This window comes from Hordeum vulgare, chromosome 4H (assembly GCF_904849725.1).
Source record: "Hordeum vulgare subsp. vulgare chromosome 4H, MorexV3_pseudomolecules_assembly, whole genome shotgun sequence".
NCBI lineage: Eukaryota > Viridiplantae > Streptophyta > Magnoliopsida > Poales > Poaceae > Hordeum > Hordeum vulgare.
Window position 1 is genome coordinate 390,930,326 of NC_058521.1, and position 26,439 is coordinate 390,956,764.

General features: G+C 44.9%; 2 protein-coding genes across 2 annotated transcripts; both read left to right on the forward strand.

The window, feature by feature from the left end:
- The first annotated feature begins 7,598 nt into the window (after window positions 1-7,598).
- LOC123446502 (transcription repressor OFP1-like) lies at window positions 7,599-8,715 on the forward strand. The gene has a single exon (XM_045123079.1). It carries the CDS (start codon window positions 7,801-7,803, stop codon window positions 8,641-8,643), a length of 843 nt encoding a protein of 280 aa, XP_044979014.1. The 5' UTR covers window positions 7,599-7,800; the 3' UTR covers window positions 8,644-8,715.
- A 108-nt stretch (window positions 8,716-8,823) lies between these two features.
- Window positions 8,824-9,912, forward strand: LOC123446503 (ran-binding protein 9-like). Its single transcript, XM_045123080.1, is given in 3 exon segments — window positions 8,824-8,860; window positions 8,863-8,918; window positions 9,016-9,912. Coding segments are annotated over 3 exon segments (489 nt in total). The 3' UTR covers window positions 9,412-9,912.
- Window positions 9,913-26,439: the final 16,527 nt, after the last annotated feature.

Below are 26,439 nucleotides of genomic sequence, written 5' to 3' on the forward strand. Positions count from 1 at the left end.
GCGCAGTGGATATGTGTGGTGTGTGGAACCAGGGGCTCTGGGGTTCGAATCCCAGAGAGCCCCAATTCTTTTCCCTTTTTCTTTCTTGCTGTTTTTTTTGTTGTTTTCCCTTGCTTTGTGTGCTACTCCATGCCTAGATCAATGGGGTTCCATTGCCTTATATATTTTTTAACATCCCTGTTGTTTGATGGAGGTGTGAGAGAAGGCATGTATGTAGGGTTAGTGTGATAGTGGTAGTGGTGTAGATTTATGTGTGTGTGAGTTTTGTGCTTGAGATTGAGTGTGTGTGCAAGTGTGTGTGTAACCCTACACACATGCTTGTGCAATTGCACAAGTCCTTGAGATTTAAGCCTTGGTGGTGGTAGTTTGTGCATGTGAGTGTGTTTCCCTGATGCTTGGAGTTGGGTTCTTGCACTATGTGGTGCTAGGGTGTTCGATGTGTGAGTGAGCCTCACACATGTCAAGGCATGAAGTGCATTGATGTGCACATGAGGAAATAGTGTGTGATGGTGTTGGAATCAGGATGGGAGTGTAGGTATTGTATGTTCTAACTAGATTGAGTAGGACTAGCTTTATGTTATGCTTGTAATGTGTGTGTGTGTGGACCTTCCCACCTTTGCAAGTTGTGCACCTCCTCATGTTTAATATGAGAGAGAGCATGTTGTGTGTGGGGTTGGCTTGTGATAAGTATTGGTGTTGTTGATGTGCATGACACAAACATGGGGTTCAAACCCCCATGTCACTTTGTCATTGTGCACATGAACTCTACCTTGGTAGTGTTTGTCTTAGTAGGGTGCTTTATGGAGTTGCATATTCAGTCTTGTTGCAAGTTTGATCTTTGATTCCATGGAATAGGTGGAGCCCAAGGGCATGAGTTTTTGAGTAATAGTAGTAGAGGTTTTGCTCTACACCATAGTGGTGTCAATTACCTCTTGGTGTTATGTGTGTACAAACTATGCCTAGACAAAGTGGGCATGTGGCTGAAAAATTCCAGATTAGTGAACTCTGAAATTTCACTAAGTCTGGGATGCTGGAAACATTTTTCTTCTCTTATAAATGAGGATGTGTTGGTCACTCTGTTGAGAACTAGCCATAGTTCAGTGCTAGGGTTTTGAACCTGGGATGTTTGTGAAGCTCCCTGTCATATTTCAAAGCATTTGGAGTCCAGTAGGTTGTGTTTTGATTGCTGTCAAAAAGCTTCAGAACAGAGACAGATACTCAGGTGCAGGAATTTTCACTAAGTCCCTGAGATCTGATGGTTTTGGGAAAGTTTGGGGCCTTGTATCTTCTAGAGTTCTATTCCTTTTTCTGTGATTATTGCTGGTGCTTGTAGTGATCTTGGTTGGCAACAGCCACATATATTATTTGTGATGTTTGGAGGCATGTAGCTATGTTGCATGTAGCTCCCAAATAGCTAAGATGCAGATTATGGCAGATTATGTAGTTTTGTCATTTTGATCTAAGTATGTGCTTAATTGATGTTGTGCTGTTCTACCTTGTTCCAATTCATTCATGTTTGGTTGTTACATGTCTTGGCAACCTGGGAATACCAGATTTGTGCCAATTGTGAGTGTGGTGTTGAATCTTCCACGTAGAGCTTCATATCTTGTTCCGTTGATTCCCGTTGATCCGTAGCTCCGTTTGCAATGTTCTTTATATGGTTTTGCACCGTTTTCACGAGCCGCATATGATCATGTCATTCTCATGCATGTAAAAATAACTTAGTGTACAGTTCTGTCCAGAAACTTGCAGTAGTTTATTTTGCTAGTGCTAGTGATAGAAATAGTGGTGCATGCTCAAATTTCATATCATGCATCATGTGGTTGTTGCATCTTGTGGTGCTTCTATTCATTGGCTGTTATTCTTATGTTGGGTAGCACCGGGATCGGAGAACGAATACGTGGAGTCAGGAGAGTACGTGTAGGACGAACCAGAACCATTCCAAGCTGAGGATATCACAGGCAAGATGATATGACCTTGATTCCATCTCTAGACTTGTTATGCTAGTTTCGTTTCCATGTCTTAATGCTCACTGACTACCACAGAATTTAAATTGCCTCTTCATATGCCATGAGCCCAAACACCGTACTCCTTCCTAGCAAACTTGTATGGCTAAGTAGGCTTGCTCAGCTACTAATGTTAGCGTTGCTAGTTGCAGGTGTTTTGACTCATGTGATAACATGAGCTTGATATCATTATTTTAAATTCTGTTATTTATTTAATGCACCTATATACTTGGTAAATGACGGGAGGCCTAGCCTTTTGCCGGGTGCTTTGTTCCGTTATTGCCGCCTTAGTTACCGGTTACCGGTGTTTGATTCCATAATGATCGCTCCTAACACGTTCGGGGTTGTCATGGGGACCCCCTCGATAAATCGCGTAGTGCTAAGGCTTGTCCGGCAGGACCCAACATTGGTGTTAATTTACTAGGCACTTAATCAATCATAGGATGCTGCAGCCTGATACACTTCACCCTTACCCTACCTAATAACATGACTAGTTCTGGCACCAAGGTCTTAGATTGCTGAGTCCCCGTGGCTCACGGATTCCTCCGAAACTCCCAGCAGGTACAGGTACCCCAGAGACAGATGATCCCGACGTCACCCAGCTGTCGTGGCAGTACGACGAGGAGATAGACCGCCTCTACGTGAACTATCCCGAGGACTGAGGCGTGGTCGTGATCGTGGGCCTGCAGCAGGGTAGCATAGCATTTTCCATGTTTTGTAGTCCGTAGCGGAACTACCTTGTTTGTATCTGTGTTGTACTCTGAGTTATTAATAAGAAGACAGTTGAATCCCGAATTGTCTACTTTTATTATTATTTGTGCTATGTTACTTGCTTGCGAAACGCTTAGATGCGCTTCTTTCCTATTCGGGGGCCTCGACCCCCAGATCGGAAAGGACTGCATCTTGGTCGTTACAATATGGAAAACATTCCATGCTTAGAGCCAGTCCCCAGCGTTCTGTATGAAGCTCGCCTACTGCCATTTTGCATGGACATTTGTGACTAGAATGAAGAAATCATTCTCAATTTTATGATACTTTGCATATCTCAGGTGGCGCATCACATGTCAACTCTTTGGTTCTGTACTGGATGACTCAAGAGACTCATTACACAGCTCCTGCCATAGAATTACTTCATGCAGTTCTAGTTTTAATTCCCTCGGAAGGAGTGAGATGCATCTATGATGAAAATGAGCTGCCCAATCACCTTATGCAAGTGCTGATGAAACTTTTGCCCCTAGCAAGCCGCCTCAGACCACTTTCCTCGTCAAAGAACTGCTCTATGTGCCCAGGACATTATACAACATCTTGATGAAAAACAACAGTCCCATCAAGGGCCACAACTCTGAAGAAGAAGATGTTGTGGGAATGATGAAGAATTTGCTATTCAACATCATCCATGGGATTCCAATAAAACTTCACAATTTCTTCATGGGGACTTTCACCAACAATGCTTTGTCACCTTTTTCTCTGAATCCTTATGCATCGTGGATTATGAAATTCATCAGGACCACAGCCTCAATTCCTTACAAGGCTGACTTTCAGAATCACCTCAGCTATTTGCCTCCACTTGAAGTCGTCAAGCAATCCTTCAAGCTGATTGAAGGCAAGGGAAAATCAGTGATAGATGATGGAACTCGGCCCCTTGATGGCCAATTTTGCAAGTATGCATCCTCTTCCACAAATGATGAAACTGCATCGCAAGACTCACCACAAAAGCTAAAGCGCCCCACGAGTCTGCCCCGCGCGTGATGACTGACCGTGAGCTTTTGCTTGGTCTTCATCAAAAGGTTGATCGTAATCACAAGTGGGTAAAGCATCAGTTTGGAGCCATTGTGCATGATATAAATGCAACGCAAAATGCATTGAATAAAAACCACTATTATCTTCATGAAATCTTTGACTGCACATGGTCCATTCTGTCTCACCTCAAGACTTGTGATGAACTCGCTGAGATGGAGTTTCAGCAAGATTTTGATTAGTCCTGGTCGCCCAAGAAGAAATTTAAGAAAGTTCCAGTTCCTCATTTCATGGACACTTCATATTCTTCATCGCGCACAACTGATGAAGCTGAAGATCTTGATGACACCGCTACTGGACCAATCATGACGAACAACCGCAACAATGCTCGCGCTCCTCCTCCACCAACAAGTTGAAAATCATCAAGTGCGCTAGTCCTCGGCTTTGTCACTTTTCGTCACTTGATGACAAAGGGGGAGAAATTTGAGTTAGTCTTCAAGCGGGTCTACTTTATGGGCTTTTGAACTATATTTTTTAAGTTGCAACTCTCTTTCTTCTGAAGTGTTTGGTTGTATGAGTTATAAACTTATGCCCGATGGTGGTCTGACACTTTTGAACATTTTTATTCTCATGCTTATTCCTCACATTGATTAATGCACGCATGCTGAAATTCGTGAGGTGCCACTTTCCATCATGCATTTGCATTCCCTCATGATATATGTTAAATGCTTGCATGGATTAGAAGATATAGGGGAGATCTCCATGGTATAACTCCTCCATGTGCATTTGCAGTCCAAAGCAAATTCCTCAAATATGCACATCTTCAAGGGGAATTCCCCTATATCTTGCTATCAAATTCCTCAAATATTGTACTTACACTTCATACTATTATCCCCATTGAAAACTTAACCTATTTGTCATCAATCACCAAAAAGGGGGAGATTGTAAGTGCATCTAGTGCCCCTTAGTGATATTGGTGTATTGAAGACTTATAGGTTAGGAGACTGGTGTGTTTGTGAGTGTACACATGCTCTATAAGGAGTTGAGGAGTTTGAGTTATTTGAAGAATATCATTTGACTTCAGTTGAAGACTTTGGTATTTCCTCGAAGACTTTGAAAGTGAGGAAATTGTTGTGTGCGTGAAGAAATCGATGCGAGGACTTTGAAGCATGAAGACTTTTGTTTTTGTAGTTTCATTTCCTGTATTTTGAGTCATGGGACCATCGTACTGTTAATGGGGGTCGAGGTAAAACTAAGGAAAAGAATCCAAGTGATGCTCATCTCAAAGACTACATATATAAATCCTTCGAGTGCAGCCTTTGGAAATCTTTTATATTTTAGTCAGATTCTTCATTGACAGAGATGAAGATCTTCTGGTCTTTGAGGAATTTGCGCTAACCGAGGAGTTAGATTTTCACCAGGGCGAATTACCTACCAGTGAGGAACACGAGTGACATGAGGACTTTCATAGTTGAAACATTCCGACCGTTGCTGCGCCACGCGACCGCTGTCCCAACCTTATCCACATTACTGTCATATCATTGGGGCATTTATGTCAAATCATGTCGGGATTTCTCCCACGCTATAAATAACCGCCCCATAACCACTAGCTAGTTGGTTGCTCCGCCAAAGAAACTAACATTTATTATTTGAGAGCAACCCATTCCTCAAAGACTTTGAGAGAAAATCATTAATGAGCAAAACCCCAAACACCAAAACAAAACCCAAAACCCCCAAAGTGATTGAGCATCACTTCAGAGATTGTTTCTGTGGAACCGACGCTTGTTACCTTAAGGATTGTGTATCCTCCAGACGGTTAGGCGTCATGGTCTAGAGCATCCAGCGGTCAATTGTGGATCGCCGGGTGACCGAGTTTGTGAGGGTTTGGAAGTCTTCCCTGAAGACTTACCACGAGTGTTGGGCGAGGTTTGTGTGTCCTTAGGTCAAGGAGAATATGGTAAGGAATGTGTGTCCTAGGCTGTGTGTCATTTGGTTGAAATACCAAGACGCTCCAAACCAGACGTACAACTGTCACAACAGTTGGAACTCGGTCATCAAACCACTGTCTTCATCGAGCACATGGTTCTATTTCCTCAACCCTTTCATTTCCTTAGTTGTATGTTGATGAAATTGATCGTTACTGTTTGAAGAATTTGACTGAAGACTTTCACAATTTCCTCACCCCAAATTCTTCACTTCACTTGTTCTTCACGTGCATATCCTAAACACTCTACTTATGCAAACCGAATGTTTCATTTTACTTTGAAGACTATGCTATTGTTGTTTTGCTTACTTGCGTGAGTACTTAATCCGCTGCACGTAATTCGTGACTGAGGAATTTCCTCACAAAGAATTTCATCAGTGACGAATTCATTAAAAATTGCCTATTCACCCCCTCTAGCCAATATAACGCACTTTCATCGGCCTTGGCGGGGGATGGTGGGGCCGGCGGCGACACGACGCAGTCACCGGCAGCGAAGAGCGCCATGGCTTCTACCAGCCGCGCCTGCTATGCCCTCTCCACCTCCTCATTGCGTCGCTCTTCCTCCTCACTTCCATGGAGGACAGCCGCCAACGCCTCCTGGTAGGCGGCCTCCACCTCCTGGTCCTCGTGGTGCATGACGAGGGTTGCGTGGGGTGCCAGCATGCACGTGTGAATGAATGAAAAAAGACATAGTTTGGAAGTTGGGCCCTTTTATAAGACTCTCTTTCAATTTCAAAAAAGAGGACGTTTAAAACTTTTAACTGGCGTAACGGACGCCGCGCCGACGCTGCTGCTCGTGCTCGAACGCAAACCAGACCTCCCAATCGAGAGAGTCTGTAGTGTAGGCGCGGTTGAGTCGCTGCTCTAGCGCCAGCTGCTGCCGCCGGTGCCGCACCTCTTCCGCGTGCGCCCACATCGACTGCGGCACCGCCGACACTGGGATCCTCGCCGGATCCAAGTGCCAGTCATGTGGCAGTGTGACGTCGAGGTAGGGGACGGGTGCGGTGGTACGAGTGCCACCTCACCTCGTGCACTGGGACGCTCATCCTTTGCCGAGGCGGGCAAGAAGACGACGGCCGATGGGGGGAGGAGGGGGAGCGTGCGCGAAGGGCCGGTGGGGGAGTTGTCGTTGCCCTTGCGTGAGCCTGAGAAGAAGCACATGATGGCTAGGATTGTCGCCGACGGGGGAGCACAGGGGTGGGTAGATGAGGACGAGTGTTTAAAAGAGGATAAGGGTGGCCCCTCGCATGTTCGGATTAGAAAAGGCCGCCCACAGTTGTTGACACGTGGACCCATGGTAGTCAGTCGTCATTAATAAAGACACGGGCGTTAGTTGATCGGCCGTCGTGTGAAGACGCGGCGGACACCGAAAAGACATGCGCCGCATCTGCATCGTGTTCGCGTCGATGCATTTTGGTTTCAAATTTGTGTCGAAAATAGGTCTGCGGACGTGAAACGGATGTGTTTTAGAAATTGATCGACGTGTTGAATCATTAGTTTTGTCCGTAACAACTTGAATGAACGACGACGGATTAAATAGGCGGTCGCGTTGGAGTTGTTCTAAGCAATTAATTACGTGCACCAACCTACCCACACACGCGGTGCTGGGGTCCACCGGGCGCGACAGGCTCCTGCCCCACGCCAGCCGAAAGCTTCTGCAAGGATCGGCCCCCTGCGTTTGCATTGCATTCAAATGATGAAGGGTAGACCAAAACTTTGACATCTACGACCCTTGTGCTTCCCATAGCACGGACAGGACACCAGTATCTCTATATCTCGCGTACGTACTAGATGAATGTAAAGTGCGCCTCAAATACCAGGACAAGTTCACACTCTACAACAAACTGCTCTGACAACTAGATATTCGATATCTCGCCCTTCGTCCCCCCATCATAAGAAATCTAGCACACAACGTGTCGCCACATTCGCGATATATAACCACCGTGAGCTAGCTGGGCACTGCAAGTTCGATCACCACGCGCACACCCACGCCACACCACGCCACGCCACTACACACGCGCACTCTGTCTTGGCCGCAACAGAGTGTCTCTGTCTCTGCCCCCAGACCGCGCGATGCCAGCCTCCTCCTGGTTCCACAAGCTCAGGGGGAGAAGCAGAGGGAAGGGCAAGCGTTCGGCCGCGTGTCCGAGTCCCACGCGCGGCTCCTCCGCCGACGCAATCGCATTCATCGCCGCCTCGGCGGAGTGGACGGGCCGACAGACAAGCCAGCACTGCCGACCACCCGCGCGCCCACCGGCGGCGTGTGCCGGCTACTCTCCCAACAGAGCCTCCTACTACTTTCCGAGCGCGGACCGGGGTGCGCTCCGGTGCATCGCCCCGCGCGGCGCCGCAACCGACGACGGCGCGGCCTTGGACGTCCGTGTCGACGTCATCCATCGCCGCGCCAGCAGGCTCGGCGGGATAAACGCGCCTCCAGCGACGCCGGAGCTCAACCTTCGGCGCATCGTCACGAGGCCTGCCGGCAAGAACGACCCCGCGGAAAGCGTTGCCATCAGCAGCAGCGCCAGCACCCCTACCTCGGCTGCCACGACGCCGTCCACCTGCAGGGCACGGGGGTTCCACGTGAAGCCGGCCAGCAGGCGGCGGCGGCGCGGCCACGACGACAAAAGTGCCCGGAAGGAAAAAGCAGCCGAGGACGCGGGCAGCAGGAGACGGCGGTGGCTCTACGACAGCCTGGTGGTGGTGAAGACGTCGTCGGACCCAGAGAGGGAGATGGCGGAGAGCATGGCGGAGATGGTGGCGGCCAACCACATCCGGTCATCGGAGGACCTCGAGGAGCTGCTGACCTGCTACCTCGCTCTCAACGCCGCCGAGCATCACCGCGCCGTCGTTGCCGCGTTCCGCCGCGTCTGGCTTCACATCGCCGGCCAAAGAATGCGGCACCTGCGCCACTAGTACAAGGCCACAAGCTGCCTGCACTGCAGCCGAACTACTCCTAATCCCTAAGGGGGTGTTTGTTTCCACGAATTTTTTGATGCAGGGACTAAAAAAAATCTCAAAAAGTCCCATGTGAAACAAATAGGAGGGACTTTTAGGGAGTAAGTGGGCTGTTTGGGACTATTTGAAGAAGTACCTATGGGAGGGACTTTTTGAGACTTTTTCCTACCCTACCCCGCATCGCATCGCGCTCCCGCTCGCGTCTCCCACCTCGCCCGCCGCCGCCGCCGCCAGTTCCCTCGCCCGCCGCCGTCGCCGCCGCCGCCAGTTCCTTCGCGCCCCCACCAGCCGCCGCCGCCGCCACCGCCAGTTCCCTCGCGCCTCCACCAGCCGCCGCCGCCAGTTCCCTCGCCCGCCGCCGCCGCCGTCGCCAGTTCCCTCGCGCCCCCACCAGCCGCCGCCGCCAGTTCCCTCGGCTCCGCCCAGGCAGCGCCCGCGCCGCAGCAGCCTACCGCTCCTCGGCGGCGGCCTCCTCCTCCTCCGACGCCTACGCGCGCAACGCCGCCGCCGTCGGCGGCCTCCTCTCCGACCTGCGGTCCCGCGTCTCCCAGGTGCGTGCGCGCCGCCGGTCTCTCTCTCCCTTCCTTGACCCGACCCCTTCCTCTCCTTGACGAAACGGGAGGCCCTACAGGTGCTGGGCGGCGGAGGCGCGGGGGCGGTGAAGCGGAACGAAGGGCGGGGAAGCTGCTCCCCAGGAACAACATAGTCCTTTTACATGTCATTTAATGGCCTTTAGTCCCTGAAAACAAACGGGTAAGGACTAGAGACTTTTAAGTTGGGACTAAAAAAGTTCCGGGACTTTTGAAACAAACAGGGCCTAAACACCTCTGAATTCTCTAGGAATCACATTGCACGGTCGTGTCTCATCTCTCATGCATGGATGAGGATGCATCATGCATGCATAGTGTGTGTGCTCATCATAATCATATCAGCGATCAATTGATGGTCATGGTCCCAAGTATATTCTTGCGAAATCGTGTTGCGTTTTAGACTTAAAGGCTAATAGCTTGCACTTTGTCAAGTTGACACAACTTTCTTTTGCGTTTCTCGCACCTTCTTCGGTTGGTAATCTCTCTGGTCCTGATGCTGTGAGGCTGAAGAATGGAATGGAACAGCACGCCCACGATATGCGCACCCCACTCTAGCTTCAAAGGCGGATTAGATGCCGCCTTTACAGCTCGATCCGTGCGCTGGGATAATTCAATGGGAATTCTGCTGTTCATCACTTTGCCACTCCAAGAATTCCGTGTGATTACCGAATAATGATAGTTGCGCTCTGCTGACCAGCGTCTTAATTACACCATCAGCGCTTCAACACAAACAAAAAGAAACTGCCATTTTACAGCAAAAAGTTACAGCGTCGCTCCACTCGGGTAGATCCTATTCAAAATTATACCCTCATCCATGATGAAAGAAAACCTTTCTGGACATACGTCATCGTAAAATATCCCGTCCTGCGAGCAAGCATGAGCTAACGTCTCGAGAAGATGAAACACATTTTTAGAAAATAAACCACAACATGATTGACAAGCTTTATAGATATTAATCCATTAGGATTGACGTGATTGGATCTTAAGGCTAGTCATTAGATCACCTAATAACCATTGATGTGGATGATGTGATGTCCCATGCCTGACTAACGCAGGCGTTTTGTAGATGATCGCAACAGGCAGCGTCGTCCCTCCGGACACCACCGACACGTCCGTGAAACAAGGGTAAACCTTGAAGATGATCTTACTGTCGTGCAACCCTATTTCAGATCGGTTAGTTGTTTCGGATGTGGGAAGTAGAAGTAAACCGTACGTGACCAGACCAGATTGTACTCCCTCCGTTCCTAAATATAAGTCTTTCTAGGGATTCTACTAAATGACTACATACGGATGTATATAGACATACTTTAGAGTGTAGATTTACTCATTCTGCTTCGTATATAGTCACCTAGTGAAATCTCTTAAAAGACTTAAATTTAGAAACGGAGGGAGTATGTTTTAACTGCTCCCCCATCTAATATATATATACACTCACGGTAAGGGATGAAAATCACTTATTAGTTAGTATGATCCCGACCAGGGCACATTAGTTGGGGTGAAGGGAGCGTATGTTGGTGCGTGGCTCCTCCCCTCTTAGTGTTATCTTTAGCTTTTGAGTCTGTTGGGCCTTAGATCAGTTCCAACATTCTTCTTTCTTGATCCTTAGGCTCGAATTTTTTTGCTCATTCTTCATGAGAATAATATATCAAAGTAAGGTGTTATAGTAGACAATGAAATGCCATTGAGCCTCAAAACTCATAGCATACCCCATATTTCAAAACGGAATACATATTATTTTCACTGTTCAGAGATATCTCCCGATATGCTGATATGTTGGTCGATTTATCGCGTACTGGTGTGTGGTCAATAAGATAAATTGGTTGGTATGCAAATAAGTTTCCAATAAGTGATATCCCCAACATTGATTATTTTATGGGAATGGTATTCATTAGCGGTCCCATAATTTCAGATTCAAAAGGGTTCCAATAATCCCATGTCGGCCTACATGCTCACGAAAAATATTGAATGATAAGCCTTTAGTAAGCGGATCCGTAAGCATACTTGTTGTGCTGATATGCTTAACGTTAATAGTTTGATCCTTAATTCTATGTTGAACAACATGATATTTTAGGTCAATGTGCTTGACATCATTACTTGACTTGTTGTTTAAGTTGTGATAGAACACTATGAACACTGTACATAATTTGCTCATGTTACTATGCATTTGAAATGAAGTTGGCCAGACCTAGGTAGCCATCTAGGGATGCGGTTGAATGGTCAACTCCCACATTTGTCTTCGCACACTGGTTTGGACGAGTTCGTGGACCATTAGTGTGTCTGTTTTAAAAGACATCTCTAGAGACGTGATACTCTCTTTAGTCCATTTTACTAAGCAGAGTAATTTTAATTAAAGTTAACTTTGATAAAGCATGATTAAATTTAAGAAAAAAACATTAACATTTTAATACCAAATCAACATTATTACATGCATTGTAAAATATATGTTCATATTATATTTATTTAAAATAACTTAGAATAAATAAAAAACACGAATTGTAAAGGAAGGGAGAGAGTACAATGGGTAGTTGCATCGTACCAAACTACACATGGTGATTTAAGAGTAAGGCCAGACTCAAAGATGATGGACACTAGTAGCAAAACGAAGGCATTGTGGTGCTTCTCGACCAAAAGGAAGCAAAAAGAACTCCACATATCCGTTACCATCAATTCATCATCGTATATTTATGCGTAACCTCGGACTCAAAAAGTCAGAATGAGAGTGATATAGCTCGACATCCACCCGTCGCCACAGTCTTCACACCTGCTGCACGCACACAAAGCCTGATGCACCTGGTATTATTTTTACTAAAGAGTTAAAAGCATCCTAAGTCCTACAACTTGTCCAAAATGAGATGATTTGGTCCAAAACTTGTAAAAGTATACCACGCCATCCTTAAACTTGTGGCAGATGTGACGATTTGGTCCTAGGCCAATCAAATAGAGCCAAGTGGCGTCCAGCTGGTAGGACTGGTCGCTACATGAACTTTTTCATCAAACCCCCTGTTATTTTAGTAAATTAACTCGTAGTACATGTCGATAGTGAATAAAACTAGCAGATGTGATGATTTGGTCCTAGGCCAATAAAGTAGGGCCAAGTGGCGTCCAGCTGGTAGGACTGGTCGTCGCATGGACTTTTGCATCAAACCCCATGTTATTTTAGTAAATTAATCTGTAGTACATGTTGATAGTGAATAAAACTAAAATTCGCGTGGGTGGGGATTCAAACTCCAAAACCTGGGTAATGCAACTCACTCGCCCTAATCAATAGACCAGACTACTTGATTGGTTTGTTTGGTGTGTGAAGCCTTTATATCTAATGTGTAAAAATGACTGATCCCTGAGAACGAGGGCAGTAATTACTATGCCCAATCATCTGATCTACTTCGATGTGTGGACGCAAATAGCATGGAAGTTCAACGCGCCAAAACCAAGGTTAAGTTGTCCATGTAACTTTGTAGCATGTACCACACTTGCGCCACACGGAAAGGAAAACGAATGGGAAATAGGAGGACGCTAGGCTCCAGCTCGATCACAACAGAGTTTGATCCTCTAGCTAGTTGCAGGCTTGCAGTGAAAAATATAGACACATGGTTTAGAGAAGTTTGTCTAACGTTATTATAACTCAGATGTGCATGCAAGCAATTGATTAGGACTTAAGGCACCTCCATTTCAAGAGTACACATCGACGATGATACCATGATGTGAGATTTTATTGTCGTTACGACCTTACGGTTACGCCACATGTAGACATGGATGGATGCATTGCTAGCAAGTGATATGCATGCATGTGTACGTAACTGTATGGCTCAAACTAAGCAAACACACTGTACATATGTCTGTTGAGAAAAAATTGTACTACTCCCACCATTTCGAAATATAAGACCTTGTAGAATTTCACGATAAACTACATACAAATGTATATAGACATATTTTAAGTGTAGATTCATTCATTTTGTTCCATATGTAGTCGCCTAGTGAAATTTCTAAAAGGTTTTATATTTAGAAACGAAGGGAGTACGTGTTAGATAAAACGAGATCAATGAGATACGAGAGACACAGATTTTTACGTGTAAACCCTTGCGGGAGAAAACCACGGACGCACAAAGGCGTAATCACTATGAGGGTGGAGTATTACAAGCACGAGACGACAAGCCGCCTTTGGATGCGACTACATTGAGTATATATGAGGGGCAATACATGAGAGTCCTTGGAGGGCAAGTAAACGAGTTGTACTCGTACGCGTCGGTACCAACGCAAAGGCCCACACCATTTGTACTATGTCTAGTCCAATACAGTAGAATTTGGATCATAATTTAACAATCTCCACCTTGAGGCAAATTACCTCCAGTAGTCGAAGAAAGTGAATAACTCCATCCAAATCAGCATGAAAGTCCAAATGACTAGTGAGAAATACTAACTAACCCTGAGCAAAGCCCAAACTTATTGATAGGAACTAGCTTCGTCATCATATCAGCAAGATTATATGAGTACTTATCTTGCATACCTTCAAATCACCTTTAGCAACAACATCTCGAACATAGTGAAATCTGACATCAATGTGCTTTGTTCTCTCATGATACATTGGATTCTTTGTAAGATATATAACACTTTGACTGTTAGAAAATATGGTAGGGCAAGATGAGTCTTCAGAAAGCTTAGTGTATAAACCACTCAACCAGATAGCTTCTTTGGATGCCTCATAAATAGTCATATACTCGGCATCAGTAGTGGAGCAAGACACAATAGACTGCAAAGTTGCTCTCCAACTCACAGCACAACCACCAATGGTAAAAACATAACCTGTGAGTGATCTTCTCTTATCCAAATCACAGCAAAATCAGAATCAACAAAACCAACAAGTCCATCTCCAGTTTTCCCAAACTGTAAATAAGCATTAGAACTACCTCACATGTATCTGAAAATCCACTGAACTGCTTTCCAATGCTCTTTTCCAGGATTAGCCATGTATATTATAACAACACTCAATGCATAAGATAAATCCGGGCGAGAAGAAACCATGGCATACATAAGTGAACCAACTGCACTTGAATAGGGAACTCTAGACATGTACTCAATGTCGGAATCTGACTTAGGACATAAAGCTGAAGATAATTTGAAGTGTGCAGCTAACGGAGTACTTACTCGCTTCGCATTATGCATAGTAAAACGATGAAGAACTTTATCAATATATCCCTTCTGACTTAGATATAATTTTCCAGACGGTCTATCTGTGGATATTTCCATGCCAAGTATTTTCTTTGCTGCACCCAAGTCCTTCATCTCAAATTCATTACTCAATTGCTTCTTTAGTTCATCAATCTCTAACATGCTCTTTGCATCAATTAACATATCATCAACATAAAGGAGCAAATAAATAGCTGAACCTTGACAGTTTTCAAATAAACAAAGCTATCATAATTAGACCGACTGAAACCTTGAGAGAGCATAAAAGGTGTCAAATCTCTTGTACCACCATCGAGGGGATTGCTTCAATCCATAAAGAGATTTCTTTAACTTACACACAAGCTTTTCTTTTCTAGGAATAACAAAACGTTCAGGTTGTTCCATATAAATATCCTCTTCTAATTCTCCATGTAAGAATGCAGTTTTAACATCCAATTGTTCAAGCTCAAAATCATTCATGGCAACAATACTAAGTAAAGTGCGGATAGAGTTATGCTTCACAAAAGGAGAAAATACTTCGTTATAGTCAATACCTGGAATTTGGCTATAACCTTTAGCAACTAACCTCGCTTTATATCTTGTCTCATCATTAGGAGAAACACCTTCCTTTACTTTGAAAACCCACTTGCAACGAATAGGTTTCTTCTCTCTAGGTAATCTTACTAAATCCCAAGTGCCATTCTTTTCAAGCGATTCCATCTCATCATGCATAGCAGTCATCCACTTATTACTATCACCAGAAATAATAGCCTCGGAATATGAAGAAGGCTCATCATTACCTTCAATTTATTCTGCAACAAATAAAGCAAAAGAAACAATATTGCACTCCTCAATTAACCTTTCAGGGGCATTAATACCCCACCTAACTCTGTCACATGCGAGATTCCAACCGGGTGGAACAATAGGCTGATTTGGAGTGACATGTTCATGATCAAAGACGAGTTCATCATGTGCATCAACATTTTCCTTATTATATGTATCACCTGAATCGATAACATGCTCCACCTGAACAGTAGACTGCTGTTCACTCTCAACAGGAACATTAGTAGATGGAACATCATGTAACATAGCACATTCATTAAAGATAACGTTTCTGCTAATAACAATGTTTTGTGTTTCAGAATTTCACAATTTAAAACCTTTAACACTAGATTTATAACCAAGAAAGATGCACTTAGCAGCCCCAGGCTCCAACTTTCTATGATCAACATGAGCATAAGCAGTGCAACCAAAAACTCTCAACTGTGAATAATCACCAGGTGAACCAGACAATACCTCATTCGTAGTTTTCTTATTAAGAGCAATAGATGGTGAACGGTTGATGAGATAACAAGAAGTGGAAGCGACCTCAGCCGAAAAACGCCTATGCAAACATGCATTCGACAACATGCAACGAGCTCTGGAAATAATGGTCTTGTTCATACGCTCAGCAACACAGTTTTGTTGAGGAGTATAAGGAACGGTGTAGTGTCTGACAATGCCTTCAGACTTGCAATAATTCTCAATTTGCTTACAACAGAATTCCATCACATTATCAGTGCGAAGTATTTTTACCTTCTTTTCAGTTTATCTCTCAATAATAATCTTCCACTCCTTCAAAGCTGAGAAAGCTTGCCATTTATGCTTCAAGAAATAAGGCCAAACTTTTCTCGAATAATCATCAATAATAGTCAACATGTAACTAGTACCACATAGTGACTTTTTGTGAGATGGTCCCCAAAAATCAGAATGCACATAATCAGGAATACCTTCAGTTGTATGAGTCGAAGCGTTGAACTTCACCCTCTTGTGCTTACCAAAGATACAATGCTCACAAAATTTCAATTTTCCAGTTTTATATCCTTTAAGAAGACCTTTCTTATTTAACTCTGCCAAACCAAGTTCACTTATATGTCCAAGACACATATGCCAAAGGTTAGAAGTATCACAATCAGAATTCTTTGAAATAACCGGAGTAGCATTACCTGAAACGGTAGAACCTCGGAGGTAATAAAGACCATTGGTCGAACTTAGGTCACCTTTCATCACAATCAGAGAACCTTTGGTGACCTTCAAAACGCTATATCCACCTGAATACTTGTATCCCTTTGCATCAAGAGCACTCACAGAGATAAGATTTCTCTTCATCTTCAGAATATACCGAACATCTGTCAAAGTTCTGATTGTGCCATGAAACATCTTGATTCGAATGGAACCTATGCCTTCAATCTTGCATGGTGAATTATCAAAACCCGAAACAGAACCAGCGGCAGTAGTAGAATCAAAAGTACTAAACCAATCTCTATGCGGGTACATATGAAAAATGCATGCAGTGTCAAGTACCCATTCATCATTGGTCTCAGCACATCCAACAATAACAACAAGAGCATCATCGGAACTATTATCACGAGCAACATTAGCATAATTTTCACCTTCTTTGTTACCTTTTGGTTTATATGTGCCATTCCTCTTTTCCTTGTTCTGCAACTTGAAACATTCTGAGATGTCATGCCCGTATCTCTTGCAATATCTACAAGATTGCTTCTTGTCTCTGGATTGCGACCGGCCCCTCTGGCCACTCTTAGTTTTGCCTCGGTTTCCATTATGTGAGTTCTTCTCCTTTGTCCGGCCACGAACAGATAATCCCTCGGCTTGGGATGAACTTGAACCATCATGATGCACCATCAATTTCATCTTCTCCTTAGAGTTCAAAGCTTCATAAACTTCATTAAGTGTGAGAGTATCACGACTGTATAATGCGGTGTCTCGAAAATTGGTATAAGAACTTGACAGTGAACAAAGTAACATTAAAGCAGTATCTTCCTCGTCATACTGAACCTCCATTGCAGCTAGATCGGATATGATCTCTTTAAATTCTGAAATATGATTCAAAACATTACCTCTCTTGGGTAACCTGTGCATAAATAATTTTTGCTTCAGATGCATCTTGCTGGTGAGATCTTCTGTCATGCAAATCCCCTTCCAGCTTTAACCATAGAGCGGCGACAATTTCTCGCTCAAAACTTCCTGCAAAATATTATTATGCAAATGGAGTTTAATTTGTGACAAAGCCTTACGGTCCCTTCTTTTCTCCTCAGCAGTCCAATTCTCAATTCTATTCTTTCCAAAACTATCCAGTGCATCATCATAGTCGTCTTGCGCCAACAACACCCGCATCTTGACTTGTCATAGGGTAAATCTTATGTCACGGTCCAACAGCGGAAGATCGTCCTTCATGGAAGTCATGAATAGATGAATCTGTGTACACAAAGTAGTGCAAGGCGGCAGAAAAAATTCTTGACATAATTAATATGCGGATGAAACTAACAGAGTAAATAGCACCTGGTAGTATGTCTCAGTGTAGACGTAGCAAGTGCTAATGAAGTAGTACTAGTCGTAATGTGAATACGAGTACTAGCTTCGGTAGGCTGGTCGTGAAGCAGCAGAAAAACAAATCGATCTTTGTACCTCAGGACTTTGACTGGAGCAGCAGCAGAAAACTTGCGACAACGGCTGCAGTCTCGTACAACAGCTCCGAGGTGGAATACGATGACTCGGCGACTTGCAGCTACAACTTGCAGCTACAGCGGCTCGTACAGCTAGCAGTGATCGATTAAACTCGCGTGAGTAGCAGCAGCACCGCAGATTAACAGCGGCGGCTTCGGCCAAGTCGACGCAGCGTACGTACGCGGCAACAACTCGGCTTCTCGATCTAGCTTCGGACGGCTGCGCAACCGAAATCGATGCGGACGGATTGACGCAATTGTAGCTCTCGATCTCAAATCTGGTATCTGCAACATGGTTCTACATACCACTTGATAGATAAAACGAGATCAATGAGACACGAGAGACACATATTTTTACGTGAAAACGCTTGCGGAAGAAAACCACGAACGCACAAATGCGCAATCACCATGAGGATGGAGTATTACAAGCATGAGACGACATGCCGTCTTTAGTTACGATTACATGAAGTATATATGAGAGGCAATATATACATGAGAGTCCTTGAAGGACAAGTAAACGAGTTGTATTCGTACGCGTCGGTACCAACGCAAATGCTCACGCTGTTTGCACTACGTCTAGTCCAATACGGTAAAATTTGAATCACAATTTAACCGTTTATAGCATGCATGTTGGACTATGCAGGCTAGTGGCATGCATGTGTACGATACGTACCACCAGACACATCTTTTGACAACACTATCTGCCTGCTGCTGACTGGAGTTGTTAGGCATGACAACGGCCATGCCGTCGTTGGTTCGGGGTCCGCGACAGAATCAACGCGCGCCTCTTCATCCTTGTGTCCGACCACCGTTGGGCTGGAACACGTACGTGCATCATTAGAGTCGGCATTGTCATGAGCCCGAGGGCAGTAGGGTACGTGCACGAGGCGATGCTTGGCTTGCTCGGTGTTGGCCAAATCCGCGTTGGCGAGTACTTTTCCATGATAAGCCACGACGGACAATGGACAACGACGAAGCAACGCTGACAACGATCCTGATGAAGTTACTTTACGTGATGCACCGCAGTGCAAAGCTAGCTTCCTGCTAGTTGGCTCCTCGTCGATCCACTAATGCAGCGCGAAGCTAGCCGCCCTGCTCCCAATAAAAGCCCTTTGCGATACCTTTATGAATCAAGTTGTTAGAAATTGTCAATTACATCTATTTGACTTCAAAAATAATCTTGAATTCTTGATATACGATTGCAAACATACATAGTGACACACACATTATTTAATGTAATTTCAGTTCAGAGCAGTTTATACAATGATACAAGAAAAACATGATACGGAGTACTACAAGTGAAAACCATCAGCAGAGGAAAAAGGAAAACTGGAAAAGTATCCAAGAAAATCACAAGGTGCGGCAGCCGGCGGTGAAGCAGCCATCACGGGATGGAGCGCCAAGTGGGCTAGCGATGCATAGGGCAGAGGGCAGTGGCCGGGAGACTGGAAGGAGGGGTGGGGAGTGCCAACGGGGGCGACGCCATGGCGGATGGCGGCGTGAGCGCCGGAATCTGGAGATCCATCCCGCCGTCCTGCGTGCGTGTGACTCGGTGCGGCCGCGTCAGGGTTGTGTCTTGTTCCTTTTCCTGCAGTAGCGATGCGTATTCAGACTTCTGTGCCTCGTGTGTGTATGAGTAGGATCGTATGGATTTTCTTTTTCGAGTGGAAATTAGATCGTGTGATGGTGTTGGATCGTGTGTGCATCGTGGGATGTGTGCATTGTATAACTGAAAACAGATGCAATGAGTGGGATGGTATTTGAGCCTTCTTCCTATTCACTCATTGCACCCTGGGCCAATTGAAAAACCAATATAAATTACAGCCAAATAATTTTTTTCACGACCCGGGCCTGGGCCTTGGGTGCCCGGGCCAACTCCACCCCTGGCGACATTCATGGTTCGAGTTATACAAGGGTATACGCTAGCTAACCTATATAGAGAGCTAACTAGGTGCAACGAGGAAGGATCATCCAGCTACCCCGCGATACGAATGTTTGCATTACAGTTTGTGCACTTTTTAAATTTGTGTTTTTATATCTGAAAAGACAAGTAAAAAATCCATATGATAGTCACAATATGATAATTAAATTAGGGGGCACTTTATTATGGATTTTTTAGTTGCTCAGTCCATAAAATCTCGAATGCTGGCCTTCTCACACATCAACCATTTTTACACGTTAAATATAAAGGCTTCTCACACCAATCAAACGAATCAAGTAGTGTGGTCTATAGGTTAGGGCGAGTGATATGATGAAATACCTAGGTTTGGAGTTCGAATTCCCACATATGCGATTTTTTAATTTATTCACTGTCGACAAGTACTGCGGGTTAATTCACTAAAATAGAAGGGGGTTTGGTGCAAAAGTCCATGCGACGACCGGTTCGGCCAGCTGGACGCCACTTGGCTCTATCTGATTGACCTAGGACCAAATCATCACATCTGCCACAAGTTTAAGGATGATGGGGTGTACTTTTGCAAGTTTTGGACTAAATCATCACATTCTGTGCAAGTTGTAGGACTTGGGGTGCTTTTAACTCTTTACTATATGACCATTGTTGGAAAGAAAAAGAGATTGTTGCTAAATGTGATGATTGTTGTATTGAGGCTCATGGATGAGTATATATTGGGTACAAGACTTGGAGGGTAAGAAGCCTCTTCGAGAGATAAGATAGGAGATGGATTACAAATCCATTTTCAATACATTTTTTCGATAAATGGTGCTTTATTATCTCAAAATGTAGCATTAAACGGATACAAATCCATTTTTTCTTTTCACCATCTCCTTGCCAAAATAATATAGATCTAAAATAGTCCAATCTTTGCATCACCCCTTTTGGGAGTTGGAAAAAAGAAAGCATATAGAGAACCATATTGGTGAGGACAGAGACCAGTTGTTGGAGGAAAGACCATTTGACTTTATCATAGGCTTTTTCAAAGTCGATCTTGAATACTACTGTGATAGCCCGAGACCGACGCCCCAGAAGATTCCCGTTTTAGTCCGTGGTTGCCGTGTGATTATTTTATTTGTCGCATCATCATCGCATCATGCGCATCATCCGCATTGCATCGGCACTCTGTTACCGCCAGTTTTCAAAACTTGCATCCGTTATTAGTTGTCGGTTCTCTCCGTGTTCGTCGTTGACCGTGTTGAGCCCGACCACACACGCCCGCGCCCGCGGCATCGTCAAAACCTTGTTTTTAAAAGGTGTATAAAACTTTCTTGTATTGGGTTGAAACTTGGCGTGCGGTCTTATTTAGATATAGGTAGGTCGCCTGCCAATTTTCGTCGCAATTAGAGTCCGTCTGGTACCCGAACGGTCGACCGTAGTGGCACCGTCTTCGGTTGTTCGTCAAAGGTTTTTCGGTGTTTGTAAATCGCGTTGCCGGGTGCCCACTTCCCTCTCATCCTCGCCTAAGCCACTCTACACAGCCTAACCTAACCTTAGGGCATTTCCGGAGCGTCCGATCAAGATCGGAGGGTCCGAAAATGCCCCATTTGGCAAACCCTAGCCCCAATTGCCTATAAATGGACACCCCCACGTCCAGAAATGGCCTTCTCCCACCTCTACCTCGAAATCCATGCCCCACCAAACCTTAGCCACCACTGACTCTCTCTCCTCCTCCCTACAGCCGTCGGGCCCGCCCGAGCGCGCAACCGGCCCGTCCGAGCCCATCTGGGCCCGAGGCAACTGCCTCCCGCAGCTCCCCGTTGCCGCACCGCCTGCTCCTCGCTCCTCGTCGCGCTTCCCGCGCCGCCCCTAGCACGCCCTCGCCAGATCGCCGCGTCGCCGCCCCTACTGCACTCAGGCCGGAGCCCGAGCTCCGGTGTGCAGGCCGAGCCGAGGCCGCCGCGTCTGCCCCCGTCGCCGCTCAGATCCGGGCCGGCAGCCCCGGATCCGGTCGCCTTAGCCTCGCCAGCCTCGGCGTCTCCAGCCAGATGTGGCGCGCCGTGCCGGATCCCGGGCTCGTCGGGACCCCCCTCGCCTCCGTCCGTCGCCGGCAGGTCTGCCGCCGCGTCTCCCTGCGTTCGGGACGAGGGCAGGTGCACGTTGACCGCATCCCTCCCATGCCTCGTGCCCGTGGGCCGCATCAGGCCGGCCCAGTTAGCGCGGTCAGGCCGCTTTCTCCTCCAAGCCGCGCCGGCCCAAGTGGCCCTCTCGTGAGCCGCTCCTATCCCCCGCCCCAGCGCACTTTAGTTGTCTTGCGCTCTCTGTTTTGGCCCAGTAGTCATATTTGGCCCGTGTATGATTTTATTATTTTCTGCGAATTATGATATTTCAGAAAAATGCTATATGTTCAAATGCCCGTAGATTTCAAACCTTGCATGGGATTGCGACATATTATATATGTAACTCATGTAGAATTTCGCGTAGATTATGATTTTACAACTTGCATGCATGTTTGAAGTGGTTTGCCTGCCGTATGCCTAGAGTTGTGTGCTGTCCTAATAGGGAATTAATCCATAGCCATTTTTGCGCGTGTACGGTTTGTTCAAATCCCATAGATGAAATGTTCGAGTTGTTCGGGACCCTTTTCGATGGAGTTTAGAGTAGTTGTTTGCATTTTTGCATGTAGGTTCCGTCGCTAGTTTATTATATTGTGTTTAGGACATATTCTCGCATATACATGTGGCGTTAATTTTATTTTGCAACCCCACATTTATATATGTTTTCGGGGTAGAAATATCCATAGAATTTAACTGTGCATGTAGTTTTAGCTTTTGAGCAAGTTAGTGTGTGTGATCTTTTGTCATGTTGCCCTTTTGTTTATTTTGTGGAATTTATTCCGTGCATGATATGCATGAGTTGTCAACTAGAGATATGCCCTTGGATGTGTAGGCTAGCCTCTGGTAATTTTGGTTGCAATAGAAATCCATGTTTAGGTGTCGTTTGCTTGTTCTCAACATGCTACAAAATAGTGGTGATTTGGAGATGCTGAAATATTTCTAAGTCTGAAACTTGTTATATTTTGTTGCTGTCTTGCCATGAGTTTTTCTAGTGATCTATAGATCTTTTGAGGTTGGTGCAATGGAGTTAGTTGTATTCCTTAAGATTCTCTAGAATTCTGTCAATTTTCATGCCATTTGGAGCTATGTAGCATATAGTTTTGCTGCTGTCAATATGCCTTCAGATCGAAAACTGCACTGTCAAAACTGATATTTTCACTAAGTCTGAAACTGTGTGTGAGATGCCATTTTGTGAGTTCTTTTCCTAGTGATCCATGCTGCCATGCTAAATGTTATTAGTAGGGTGTTGAAGTGTATCTTTCCCTGTACTGTCTCATTCCTTGTTTGACCATTTTGGATTTCTGTAGCTTGTTGTTTTGGGGTGTAGAAAATGCCATGTTGCTGTTTTTGGCAGATTACGACAATTTCTTGTGTAGCTTGTATTTGTTGAACCGTTGCTCCGTTTTGATCGTGTCCTATATGAAACTTGCTTAGAATCTCGTGTAGTTTCATATTATGTTGCTGCCTTCTTGGTTTGGATTGCTTGTGGCTGACATTCGCATACATATTGCATTCATGACATCATATCTTGCGATGAACATATCTTTTGAACCGTAGCTCCGTTGGAGATGATATCTATGTGTAAATTGATTGGAACAACGCGTAGAATCACGTGAAACTACTTATTTTGAGTTTAACAAATATTAAAACATGTTAGTTCAGATATGGACAGAATTATAAATTAACGTATGGGGTCAGTTCAGAGATGCTATATGTCGTTTCCGACCTCATTTAAAATGCCTAGATAATTAGCTTAATTACGCTTCACCTTTTCCATGTTTAACCACATTTAATACTATTGTGTACCTAATTGGGATAGAACTAAATAATTCGTATATGGAGTTTTGTCAATATGCAACTCGTTGCATATTGAACTTCACTTAATGTGTAGTGTTTGAGTGTTGTGAATTGCCATGCCATGTATTGCACATATTCAACTGTTCATGCATCATATGTGGATTGCATCTTGTCGTGCATATGCCAAGGTGAATACCTGTGTTGATGCTTGTTTCCAGTTTGCTTCGTCTCGATCGAGTTCCGCAAGCGTGTCGGAAAGTGAGGACCCGTTCGACTACATCGGTTCTTCTGCTTCATGGAGTCATTCTTCTTCCAAGCGGGATGTCAGGAAAGATGACCATTTCCCCAGATACCATTACTATCATTGACATGCTAGTTTTATCGTTTCTATCGTTATGTCTCGTTGCCTACCACTTGTTAAATGTCAGCCTCTCAACATTTTCATGAAAACCTTCAACCTGTTCACAACCTAGCAAACCACTGATTGGCTATGTTACCGCTTGCTTAACCATGTGTTAGTGTTGCTAGTTGCAGGTGCAGTTGCTTCCATGTGGTAACATGGCTTCCTTGTTATATCACCATATTAAATGCTATTTAATTTAATGCACCTATATACTTGGTAAAAGGTGGAAGGCTCGGCCTTTCTAGCCTGGTGTTTTGTTCCACCTTTGCCCCCTTAGTTTCGGCTACCGGTGTTATGTTCCATAAATGAGCGCTCCTAACATGCTTGGGGTTGTTATGGGGATCCCCTAGATTCTTGTTTTAGGATAAAGCTCGTCTGGCAAGGCCCAACATTGGTTCTATATTTGCCCAACATATTAATTTTGTTAATACTGAAAAGTATAGGGAGTTAGCGCTACCCGAGGAGTAATTCTACATAATACAAGGGGGCCATTGCTGATGGTGTTGGTCCCAAATGGTCTTCCTGCGGGGCCACCGCAAGGAAACTCGAGGTTTGGTTCTCGTAGCTAGTTCCATCCGGTCGTGTCCTGAGAACGAGATACGCGGCTCCTATCGGGTTCGTCGACACGCCGGGCGGCCTTGGTGGACTTGTTTTACCTTTATCGAGCGTCTTGTGCGAGGGATTCCGAGGATGCTTTGAGCTAACTCGAGGTTGAGGTTTTCCAATAGGGATCCGAGGAGATCATGGGTTTCCCTGATCGAGGTCATTCCGTCGCAGCGTGTGGTAGTTTGTGATGGACTAGTTGGAGCACCCCTGTAGGGTTAAATCTTTCGGAAAGCCGTGCTCGCGGTTATGTGGCAACGTGGAAGCTTTGTTTAACATACGGTTCTAGATAACTTGAAGTGAACTTAATTAAAACTTGCCAACTGAGTGTGTAACCGTGCCTGTCTCTTTCGCGAGCTCCTTCTCCGATCGAGGACACGGTGGGGTTATGTTTGGCGTAAGTAGGTGTTCAGGATCATTTATTTCATCATTAGTAGTTCACGTCCGTTATGCGTAGATCTTCCCCCTCTTTTTCTTGTACTCATAAGTTAGCCACTAAATACATGCTTAGTCGCTTGCTGCAGCCTCACCACTTAATCATACCTCACCCATTAAGCTTTGCTAGTCTTGATACCTTTGGAAATGAGATTGCTGAGTCCCCAATGGCTCACACATTATTACAACACCAGTTGCAGGTACATGTAAAGTGATGTTAAGACGTGAGCGCGATGATTGTTCATTTGGAGTTTCTTCTTCCTCCTCTTCGTCGAACTAGGATGGGTTCCAGGGCGGCAACCTGTGATAGCAAGGATGGACGTCATTCTTTTCTCGTTTGTTTTCGTCCGTAGTCGGACCCTGCTATTCTTCATGATGTTTATGTATTGTACTGATGTGAAGTTGATGTAGCTTGTGGCGAGTGTAAGCCAATTCCATATATCTCATCTTTTCAGTGCATGTACTTGTAACGATATCCATTCTTGCGAAACGACGAGATGCGCTTCTATCCCTGTCGAGGCCCTCGCGCCAAAATAAGGATAGGATCGCATCTTGGGCGTTACAACTACCCCATTCATCTATGCATCTCATGACTAGTCTCATGCAAAGTTACTACGCCATCGAGTATATTTCTTCCTTGCATGAATGTCGTTTGAGATGGACGGACAACATGGTCAGCTACCGAGTTTAACCTATGCGTACCTACTTTGGTGAAAATCTTGAAACTAACAATAAGAAGACATATAGGTCTAAACTGCTGGATCTGTTCGACCTCCTTATTAACTGGCAACAAGACAATCTCACCAAAATTAAGTCTAAATAGGTCTAGTCGGTTGGCATGAAAACAATTGAACAACTCCAAAAGGTTAGTCTTGATGATATCCCAGAAATTCTGATAGAATTCTGCAGGGAAACCATGTGGGCCTGGAGCGTTGTTATCTTCCATTTGGAACACTACCACTCTCACCTCCTCTTCCAAGAAAGGTGCCGTTAGGATGTCATTTTCTTCTGCCGTGATTTGTGGAATATCATCTGTTCGGGCCTCGTCTAGAGAGAAGTTTCCTGCAATCAGCCCCTCGGATAGAGATTTGTAGTATTTGGTGATATATATTTTGAGCTCCTCCTGACCTTGAATCCGTCCCTCATCTTGGTGGAGACTGTAAAAACATTTCTTCCTATTCCATCCATTGGCAAGCAATTGGAAGTATCTTGTATTACTATCACCCATCAAAATAAAATCAGATTTGGA

Bases quoted from the DNA above. Each gene is read 5' to 3' on its own strand.
- LOC123446502 (XM_045123079.1), top strand. From the start codon at position 7,801: ATGCCAGCCTCCTCCTGGTTCCACAAGCTCAGGGGGAGAAGCAGAGGG.